The sequence below is a fragment of the Salvelinus namaycush genome, chromosome 3 (assembly GCF_016432855.1).
Source record: "Salvelinus namaycush isolate Seneca chromosome 3, SaNama_1.0, whole genome shotgun sequence".
NCBI classification, from domain to species: Eukaryota; Metazoa; Chordata; class Actinopteri; order Salmoniformes; family Salmonidae; genus Salvelinus; species Salvelinus namaycush.
Window position 1 is genome coordinate 16,835,659 of NC_052309.1, and position 10,893 is coordinate 16,846,551.

The 10,893-nt window shown below is 42.1% G+C and overlaps 1 protein-coding gene and 1 pseudogene across 1 annotated transcript; one reads left to right on the forward strand and one right to left on the reverse strand.

The window, feature by feature from the left end:
• Nucleotides 1-1,122: 1,122 nt before the first annotated feature.
• Nucleotides 1,123-1,838, reverse strand: LOC120045015 (cytochrome b-c1 complex subunit 9). Its single transcript, XM_038989828.1, has 2 exons — nucleotides 1,660-1,838; nucleotides 1,123-1,450 (listed from the first exon to the last, which is right to left on the reverse strand). Exons 1-2 carry the CDS (start codon nucleotides 1,798-1,800, stop codon nucleotides 1,403-1,405), a joined length of 189 nt encoding a protein of 62 aa, XP_038845756.1. The 5' UTR covers nucleotides 1,801-1,838; the 3' UTR covers nucleotides 1,123-1,402.
• A 4,835-nt stretch (nucleotides 1,839-6,673) lies between these two features.
• Nucleotides 6,674-10,216, forward strand: LOC120044237 (annotated as a pseudogene).
• Nucleotides 10,217-10,893: the final 677 nt, after the last annotated feature.

Here is a 10,893-nt window from a genome sequence, read left to right on the forward strand (position 1 = left end):
TGTGGGATATAAAGTATTACATAAACAGGACATGGATAGAATAATGCTGGATGGATTCGCCATATAGAGGAAATGGCTCCATCTTGTGTTCCCAACATAGAGCAGGACCTGTTTGTCACACTTGTGACCAGACATTAATGACACTTTCAAAACTGGGAAAAAACAAGCTTCTACTGGAAAAATCGATTTGGATGTGTCATCCAACTCGATATTCCAACTCAGACCTCTTTCTAGAGCTCTGACATCATATGACCTCATATTTTCCCAGCTGTTTTGAATGTGGCATCAAACCAGAGATACAATCCCTCAGATTACATAGTCAAATTTTGATAAACTCCCATTCCTATTGGGTGAAATATCAGTGTGCCATCAGAGCGGCAAGATTTGTAACCTGTTGCCACAAGAAAAGGGCAACCAGTGAAGAACAAACATTTTTCTCCTTTTGTATTTTTAACTATTTGCACATCGTTATAACATTGTACATAAGACAATGTATGATGTTTGAAATGTCTCTATTCCTGTGACACTTTTGTGAGTGTAATGTTTACTGTTCATTTTTTGTTTATCTATTTCACTTGCTTTGGCAATGTAAGCATGTTTCCCATGCCAATAAAGCCCTTCAAATTGATACTGTATATAATGGCGAGATGGTCTTGTCTCCACCCCAACAATGGGAGTTGTCATCCCAATGGCAGGAGGTCTGCTAATCATGGTCAGATTGACGAGTGAACCCTCTTGCCTCTTCCTCCCTGCCATTGACCACTTCTCCCAGTAAGGGGAACGTAGGACAGCAATGCCTTGTGAAAGAAGGGCTACTGATAACTTGTATTGAGTATTCTGGTAGAAAACTTTTGGTTCTTACTGGGGACTGACTGAAGGGCAGTGCCCACTTTTGACATCAACTGTATTAGACTTGAGCATTGATACTTGTGGATTGGTGCTATTCTTCAAGTTTGAGTTGTTTGTGTCAACAAGTTACACAATAGAACTTTGATACAGTGAGTTATTTTGTACAATGCAATGCCACTAAAGTATCATCAGTCATGGCAGGGAATAATATTATCCAACAAGAGACTGTCAAGAAATGCTTGCTAGTTTTCTGATTCTACAATTCAAAACGTGTAGGTTTATGTTGAGTTTATTAACAGTTTTAACGTATCAGTACATGTACAAATTGTGAGGAACAGGAGGGAATGACAATAACAATTGATAGGAAACACATCCATGATTTTCTGAGTTTTGACAAGTCTAACGCCCATGAAGTTCCTGGTAGCCAGTAGTCAGCCTCGTCGTGACAGATCAATGTCCATGTAGCTGATATTCCATGAAGACCGACTCAGGGGAATAGAACACTAAAGAGTGGCGTTAGCTTCTTTCCCCCCGGAACATCGTCAGGCCACTTCTATTCCTCCTCTGTTTCGTATTGGTGTTTAATGTGTTTCCATAGTTTCTACAAACAAAACACAACATTGAAAGTTGAATTATACGTGTAACGACCTATGATGCATCCTTCCTATGAAGATTTAAATGAACTAGCTAGCTAATCAAATAGCCAATGGACATTAACAACTAGCTAGCTAGGTTAGCTAAAAGGCAGGCGGTCGTTTGTCCTTAGCAAGGTCAGACGTATGCTGCGGGAAGATCTGTCAGTAGACTTACCCCCCGATTCAATTGCTCGAATATGGCATCGCCTCCCTGGTCAAACATTCGTTCAAAAAACACTGCTCCGACCATGATGGTAACGGCAAAAGTAGATGTTCTCCTGAAGAGCAAATTGTAGACACCTTTAGCGAGCGACATGTCAACTGATGGTGATTTCGAGAAAGGAGGAAATGACGACATATTAAATTAAACCGAAGTATGATGGGAAAAGTAGTTCTAAACATGTGCGTCATATCAATGTGCGCCAAAGTAAACGTGAAAACAAAATACTGACGATATAACATACATGGTCTTTGAGAGTAAACACTTACATACTTACTTATCATACAAATATAATGATGGCAAACTGCGGAGTAGCTAAGCTGGATAGACAGCAAACCCGCTAGAGTAGATCTAACCTGTAGTTGCAGTTACTAGCTGTTCGAGGTCGTCACTAATTACCACAGCCACAAAGTGATACTTATTTCTAAACCCCGCCTGTTTCTACAATTAATCTTGTTAAAATATGATTTTGAACCTAACCTCAACCCCAACGACGCTGCTAAATTTATGCCTGTATTCAATGGAGAGATGCTATGCTACTAGTCTCATAACATGAATATGCATAGCCATCTCGAGACCACTACGATATAGTGTTTTTTCTGAAAGTTGCAGGGATGTCACGTGTCCTACTTATATCATTACACTGCTAACAACCTAAGCATTACGAAACTTCTATTCAATCAAATAAACCATATATTCTTTGGTTGACTTCCATACAAAAACTCTTTGATTAGTGGGCGAAAAAACGCCACCTGCTGGAGGGAGACAGATTTTCCTCCGAGTAGGGCCTCTCTACCTCATCCTCTCTGATAGAGGGCTCACACTCCAGTACAATAGGGAACGGTGTTTGCACCTCTCGGTTGCGATCCGCCAATACAAATTTAAAGAAGAAGAACATCACGTGATATAGCTATTACCTGAAAAATAAATTATACATTTGGACAGTGACAATCTTTGCTGAAGCCTGTTGAGGAGGAAGTGGCTGGATGGTGGTTGGAAGAGCGCACTTGTTTGAAATGGTAAAGCTTCTTGGTAGCTACTGACAAAGAAGAACATCAAGACAAAGCAGCTGCTTTACAGTGTGGGATGCACTACATTCTGAGGGGTTTGTTCTGATTGTACAGCGATTGTGTCAGCTGGTTAAATGGCATCCCTTGAGAGGGCAAGAACAAGATATATGTCAGGAGTAGTGCAGTATTATCATAAGGAGACGTATACTTGGAATACGGAGGAGGAATAGAGGGGAAAAGAGAGGCAGAGGAGGAGGAGAGAGAGAGTTGGTTAAAAATGGTGGGAAAAGGGGAGATGATTTGTTCAAGAAGAATGGTCGAAAGTGTAAGCAGAGTGAACTGTACGCCGGATCGAAGACAGGAGGAGAAATGGAAGTAAATGAGGGTGAAGTATCAGAGGTGGTAGGTGTGGTCAGGATAAAGATGAGTCTGTGACAGTATGAGTGACATTTTTTGAAAAGTGGATCCTTTTGGCTGATCCATTTGTCGTTTCAAGGTGGGTGAAAACAGAGTTGGGTGCTGTGGAATTGGTGAAGGTAACCAGAAGTGGTCTTGTGTTTCTGTTGGTAAGAGGGAGTGTAACCGATGTGAAATGGCTAGCTAGTTAGCGGTGGTGCGCGCTAATAGCGTTTCAATCGGTGACGTCACTCAATTTGAGACCTTGAAGTAGTGGTTCCCCTTGCTCTGCAAGGGCCGTGGCTTTTGTGGAGCGATGGGTAATGATGCTTCGTGGGTGACTGTTGTTGATGTGTGCAGAGGGTCCCTGGTTCGCGCCCGGGGCGAGGGGACGGACTAAAGTTATACTGTTACATTGATGCTGTTGACCCGGATCACTGGTTGCTGCGGAAAAGGAGGAGGTCGAAAGGGGGGTGAATGTAACCGATGTGAAATGGGTAGCTAGATAGCGGTGGTGCGCGCTAATAGCGTTTCAATCGGTGACGTCACTCGCTTTGAGACCTTGAAGTAGTGGTTCCCCTTGCTCTGCAAGGGCTTTTGTGGAGCGATGGGTAACGATGCTTCGTGGGTGACTGTTGTTGATGTGTGCAGAGGGTCCCTAAAGTTAAACACTGTTAAACACTGAAGCACTGTCATCCAACTCCAACTCATCTCCAGCGTGGAGAGAGGGCGTCGTCACCGTCATTATCCTTTCTGCCTGACGTTCGAGACGGATCAACTCCTCAGCCATACTGAGTTTGGAGGAGGGCCCCCAAAGTGGCCGAAGGAGTGCTGCCGTGACAACGCATCACCCCAGGGGGGGAATACGGTCATCAGATGGGGAGGACTGTAATGTGGCCCTCATCCCCTCCAGGCTTTCTAAGCGCATGTCCACTCTCACATTGGACTATGGACACTATTACTACAGCATATCAGCTAGCTGGCTGGCCTTGCCATCTGCTTTGGTGGCGCATTCTACTAGAAGAGTAGCTACATCGTAGGCCCTGCTCCGAAGATTTCCCCTTGATGAAATTTGTGTCTCGGCCACCTAGCACTTTTGCTAGGCACTATCGAGTCAATGTTGCTGCAGCCAACCAGGTCGGGACGGCCATGTTGGGTGTTGCCTCCACTTCCCTGGAGGGGGATGGAGGGAAACCGCAACCATGACTGCCATGGGCTCAGTCCTATGGGATTTTGGTCTTGTCTGGCCATGCCTAGTTCACTGATTTAATCTGGTATTGTGATACCATATTGTAGTGATCCAAAATAGTGCTACATAAGAAGGTTACGTATGCAACCACAGTTATTTGCGCTATTGGATCACTCCAATCCTCTTGTTGTGATCTACTACGCCTCGAAAAGAACTTGAGGTGGGAGTAGTGTGCCGGCAGCTATTTAAGGGTGTCAGCTGCAGCACTATCCAGAGCACGGGACTAATATGAAATTCTTACTCGGAATGTATCCTGTCGAGCGGAAGGATACCATATTGGAGTGATCCAATAGCTCACATAACCGTGGTTACATACGTAACTTTCATTTTGCTCTCATCGGAAGGGCGCCATTGAGAGGAGTGATTACTGGGGTAGGGGTAAATGTGAAAGTTGACCACTTGAAGGGGAAGATTCCCGGTGTTTGTGATGCTCGTCGTTTGGTGCGACACGGACAGGGTGGTGTGAGTGGTGACGGGGGCGTGAGAGTCGTTGTCTGTCCTTTTGAGTTTTGATGTTGAGTCAACAAAGTGATGTTAGAATATATAAGTTATCCTGTACGAGCTTTTGTGCCAAATACATCACGTTTTTACAGGTGTCAAGCTTATGGGTATGTGGCAGCAGTGTGTAGGAGGGAGGTTCCTAGGTGTGAGAAGTGTGCAGAAGGGCATGAGACAAAGGAACGTGTAGCATTGGGGAAAGTAGTGGTATGTGTTGATTGTAGGTGTGCCCATGAGGCCGGGAATCAGAAATGTCCGGTGCGAGAGAGGCATGTTGAGATTTCCAGGGTTAGAGTAGTGCATAAGTTGTTGTATGCTGAGGCAATGAAGAATGTGGAGGGGAGTGTGAGTAGTAGAGCTATACCAGTACAGAGGGTTAGGCCAACAAGTGAAATACAGTACCAGTCAAAAGTTTGGACACACCTACTCATTCAAGGGTTTTTCTTCATTTTTACTATTTTCTACATTGTAGAATAATAGTGTAGACATCAAAACTATGAAATAACACATATGGAATCATGAAGTAACCAAAAAAGAGAGAATACCAAGAATGTGCAAAGCTGTCATCAAGGCAAAAGGTGGCTAGTTTGAAGAATCTCAAATATAAAATATATTTAGATTTGTTTAACACTATTTTGCTCACTACATGATTCCATATATGTTATTTCATAGTTTTGATATCTTCACTATAATTCTACAATGCTGAAAATAGTTAAAATAAAGAAAAACCCTTGAATGAGTAGGTGTGTCAACTTTTGACTTGTACTGTATGTTTTAGTAAGATTGGATTTTTAGCATTTATAGCAATGGTTATCAACTGTACTGCAGAAGTCACAGAAAATAGAGGTTGTGGTGGCAGCTGCAGAGAGGTATTTGGGTGTGCAAGACTTGACGTCAGAAGAGTTACAGGGTGTGTTAAGTGGTGATGTCCCATCCTTTCAGACTGTTGGCCTGAGGTAGAACCAAATGGATTTAAATAGTGGAGTAGGGTGGTGGGTTTGGTAGGGTAGTGTTAGAATGTAGGGTATTTATTTATTGATATATAAAAATAATTAAGCAAAGTATAACAGAGTTATACTCCAATCTAGTAGGTGGTGGTAATGCAACGTATATTGGATGCAAACCACCGTTAAACCTCATCGAAGAAGAAATGTTACATTTCAAGAAAACAAGCTCGCATCGAAGTCACAACGATTTAACAGCTAAACCACTTGCTAAATGTTATGTTAGCTGAATACTATGACTGAGTGTCCCAATCCTCACATAAAAAGGTTTGTATTGCTTATTTCTTTATAGCTAGTAACATTAGACAAGGATGGTCAGTTCATTGGTCAACCATGGTGGCTGGAGTGAATGTAGGTTCTAGACCGAGATGCTATCATGGCTGTATGCCCTTGGGTTCTCAAACTACCCTTTCTCCAGCCCTGATTTAGCTACCTAAAGTCTTGATGAGCAGGGGGTTGGAGGATTAGTAGCCTATGCAATCAGGTGTGTAGAGAGTAATGTTGGCACGAAAGCCTGCACACCCAGTAGCTCTACACAAGAAGGGTTTGCCAACCCTTGACTCACTGCAGGGTAAGCACTTGAAAGTCTTGGCACTTCGATTGGGGCCTGTAATGTGACGGTCATATTTTCAATCATTGGGCTTGTTCGACATTGCATTCAACAGTGCTATCACCTGATTGATCTACAAATCACCTTGCATCAAAAATAACAACTCATTATTATTTGTAGATCAGTTAGTCCGTCACAATTTATGATACATCACGGTTTTGATGCTCTTGAACACAGCCATTGTTTGGTTTCAGAGATATGAGGTGACTCTATAGCTGACTGAACTGAAGACAGAATCTTAACCATGGGGAAGCGGTGTTACTGTGACTACTGTGACCGGCCCTTTCAGGACAACATGCACAACAGGAAAAAACACATGTAAGGTGTTCAACACCACAGATCTAAAAAAGCCTGGTTTGACCATTTCAGAGGTAAGAAATGTAATTTCCCAAGAGTTTCAGTCCAACATAGCTGAGGCCTCGGTCTGAAGAAACATTGTGTTGGTGCGCTCAAGTGTGTAAAAAGTTACAACTATACGTTCATGGAGACTTGGTATAAGATGCTTTTAGAAAAAGGGTTGTCTATGGACTGGTAGAAAAATTAGGGAATGATGGCTATCACTTGGCTTACTTTTCCCATCAATGCACTTTTGAAGAACAGATGAAGAAACTTCTTGATTTAAAAAGGCTTTATTTACTTGGCATTTTGGCAGACAGCAGGACCAACATCAAGTTGCCAATGTGTTTTCAAAATCACATGTATTGTCCTACATTAGGGAAATCTTGGCATAGCTCACACATTGCATATACAAAACATATAGATAACGATTCAGGAAACTAACACAGACATGAATAGTACTCCCCCACCTGCCCATACGATGAAGCTACATGGAATTTGCTTAGGCTTAGTTTCCTACATCAGATCAGGGTGTAAGGTTTGACACAGTAACCAATCAGAAGACGTAATATAATTACAAAAGAACAGCAAAAAGAGATGGTTGGGGTTAAATTCAGATGGATGTGATCAAATGCAATTCAGTTCAAGTCCTTTTCTAAAAAGAATTGACAGTGACCTTATCTCTGCAGTTGTTTTTATCATCTGACATACTTGTGGTAATAGGCTGTAGATTTTAATGTACACATTGACACCTCTTCTCTCATCACAGATACAGCAGCTATCCTGTATGATGAACGGACTAAGACACCATGCAGGAGGTTTCTAAAGACTGGTAAAGACTACAATTAAAGATACAAGGAACATGTCGTGTGAATTAAAGACCCTTGCGATTTATCTGTGTAATGCTTATATTTTTGTCCTTTGCATCAGGCCAGTGTGTGTTCGGCAACAACTGCAGATTCTCTTACATGTCAGAGGGACATGGAGATCAAGCTAATCCTAACTGTTATAGGCCTATTTCTATTATGACCTGTTTATCAAAAGTGTTGGAAAAACTTGTCAATAATCAACTGACTGACTTTCTTGACGTCTATAGTATTCTCTTGGGTATGCAATCTGGTTTCTGCTCAGGTTAAGGATGTGTCACTGCAACCTTAAAGGTCCTCAATGATGTCACCATTGCCCTTGATTCTAAGCAAAATTGTGCTGATATTTTTATTGACTTGGCCCAAGCTTTTGATACGGTAGACCATTCCATTCTTGTGGGCCGTCTAAGGAGTATTGGTGTCTCTGAGGGGTCTTTGGCCTGGTTTGCTAACTACCACTCTCAAAGAGTGATGTGTATAAAATCAGAATCTGCTGTCTCAGCCACTGCCTGTCACCAAGGGAGTACCCCAAGGCTCAATCCTAGGCCTCACGCTCTTCTCAATTTACATTAACAACATTGCTCAGGCAGAGGGAAGCTCTCTCATCCATTTATATGCAGATGATACAGTCTTGTACTCAGCTGGCCCCTCCCCAGATTTTGTGTTAAATGCTCTACAACAACGCTTTCTTAGTGTCCAACAAGCTTTCTCTACCCTTGACCTTTGTTTTGGAGGTGTTCAGAACAAGGTTATGTGGTTTGGTAAGAAGAATGACCCTCTTCCCACAGAGTTTAGAGCTTGAGGTAGTCACCTCATACAAGTACTTGGGAGTATGGCTAGATGGTGCACTGTACTTCTCTCAGCACATAACGAAGCTGCAGGCTAAAGTTAAATCTAGACTGGGTTTCCTCTATCATAATCACTCCTCTTTTACTCCAGCTGCCAAACTAACCCTGATTCAGATGACCATCCTACCCATGCTAGATTACGAAGTCATAATTTATAGATCGACAGGTAAGGGTGCTCTCGAGTGGCTAAATGTTCTTTACCATTCGGCCATCAGATTTGCCACCAATGCTCCTTATAGGACACATCACTGCACTCTATACTCCTCTGTAAACTGGTCATCTCTGTATACCCGTCGCAAGACCCACTGGTTGATGCTTATTTATAAAACCCTCTTAGGCCTCACTCCCCCCTATCTGAGATATCTACTGCAGCCCTCATTCTCCACATACAACACCCGTTCTGCTAGTCACATTCTGTTAAAGGTCCCCAATGCACAAACATCCCTGGGCCGCTCCTCTTTTCAGTTCGATGCAGCTAGCTACTGGAACGAGCTGCAACAAACACTCAAACTAGACAGTTTTATCTCAATCTCTTCATTCAAAGACTCAATCATGGACACTCTTACTGACAGTTGTGGCTGCTTTGTATGATGTATTGTTGTCTCTACCTTCTTGACCTTTGTGCTGTTGACTTTGCCCAATAATGTTTGTACCATGTTTTTGTGCTGCTACCATGTGTTGCTACCATGTTGTCATGTTGTGTTGCTACCATGCTGTGTCATCATGTTTTGCTGCCTTGTTATGTTGTCTTAGGTCTCTCTTTATGTAGTGTTATGACTCTCTTGTTGTGATGTGTTTTGTCTTATATTTATATTGAATACATTTTTTAAATCCCAGGCTCCCATCCCTGCAGGAGGCCTTTTGCCTTTTGGTAGGCCGTCATTGTAAATAAGAATTTGTTCTTAACTGAATTGCCTAGTTAAATAAATAAATAAAATGGAGAGCCTAAGAATGCAGATTGAAGGTCAGTTGTTTCCACAAGATGGCACTGTCTGCCATGGACATGGTCCTCAAATGAAGGCTAGTCAGTTATGAGCAATGGCGTCGTCGTCATTTTAGTTATGCCTTGCATGATGATAACATTTGTAAGAGGTCAAATTTACATCATTATGGTGGCAAGTTACTCTGGTGTTTGAATTATGAACACGCAATGCCCCTCTTCATTTAGGTGGTTCAATGAAATCCCTCATAGTAAGCATCGTTACTAATTTTGCTCGGAATTCAAAGTTACCATGGTGCTTGTGTTAATTAGCTCCATATTAAGTGGTGCAGTCTGAACTCTAGATGAAAGATGGAGCAGAGAGGACCCAGAGCACAGAGCATCCCCTGAGCGGAGCATAGAGGAGTTTCTCACCAGGAGGGAGAAGAGAGCCGCCCTCAGCAGTGGAAGGTACAGTATGAATAAATGGTCAAAGGCTGTCAGTACTTCCTGTGCATGCTAGTGGTAAAATGTTATTTTCACTTGCACAGCGTCATATTTGATACCATCAGTGCAAAGATAGCTTTTCCTCTTTTTCCTTTTCCTAAAATGGTTCCTCTGTTTTACTCCCTACAGTGTTTTGAAAGAGGAAGATGATGACAATCAACCAGAGAATGATATACCGCCACATTTCCTCACAATTCCTGACCTCCCTCCCTCAATTCTGTACCCTCCCCCTAGTGGATGGAAAGTCTGGCTGAACTGAATGGGGTTAATTAAAGGAGATTCACCATTTTATTTCTCAAAGTTACATTTGGTGATGCAAGAACTGATCATTTATTTTTATTAGGCCTCAAACTTTTACTTGATGAAGGTGAATTAATTTTTTATCTTCATATTTTAATTGAGTTTCTTCATTCGTCTACATTAGTCTTATGAGTTATGTGCATGCAGACTTGTTGAGTAAGTCCTTGGATTCAAGAAAATGGATTATGAATTAGACATTTGCAGAATGTGAGGTTGTAATGCTTTTGAAATGATAACCTCAGGAAATCAGCAGTACTGGAGTGGCTACCACATTTAGAAAAAAAAACTATATGTGATTTCCTTCCCTCCACCTATTCTTTATGATGAAAAAGTGGTTTGTGTATTTTGTGAAGATTTATTTTGAGTGGATGGATGTTACAGCTTTACCTCATCACTGATGTTGGCCACATGCACAAAAGATGGTGTCCATATTTGTAAAAACACATTTTTTGTGTCCCTATCTTCAGGTAATAAAATAGTGTTTCCCCACGTTTAATTTGTAAGGGATAATAGAACAAGTGCTATTCAGGACCTTACTTCACTGTGTAATTGGAGCCCTGTCAGTATGTGCCACACAACCGAGGGCCAGATCAGACAGTGCTTTGGCAGGATGTCACATCACCATGTGACGGCGACCCTTTGCCGG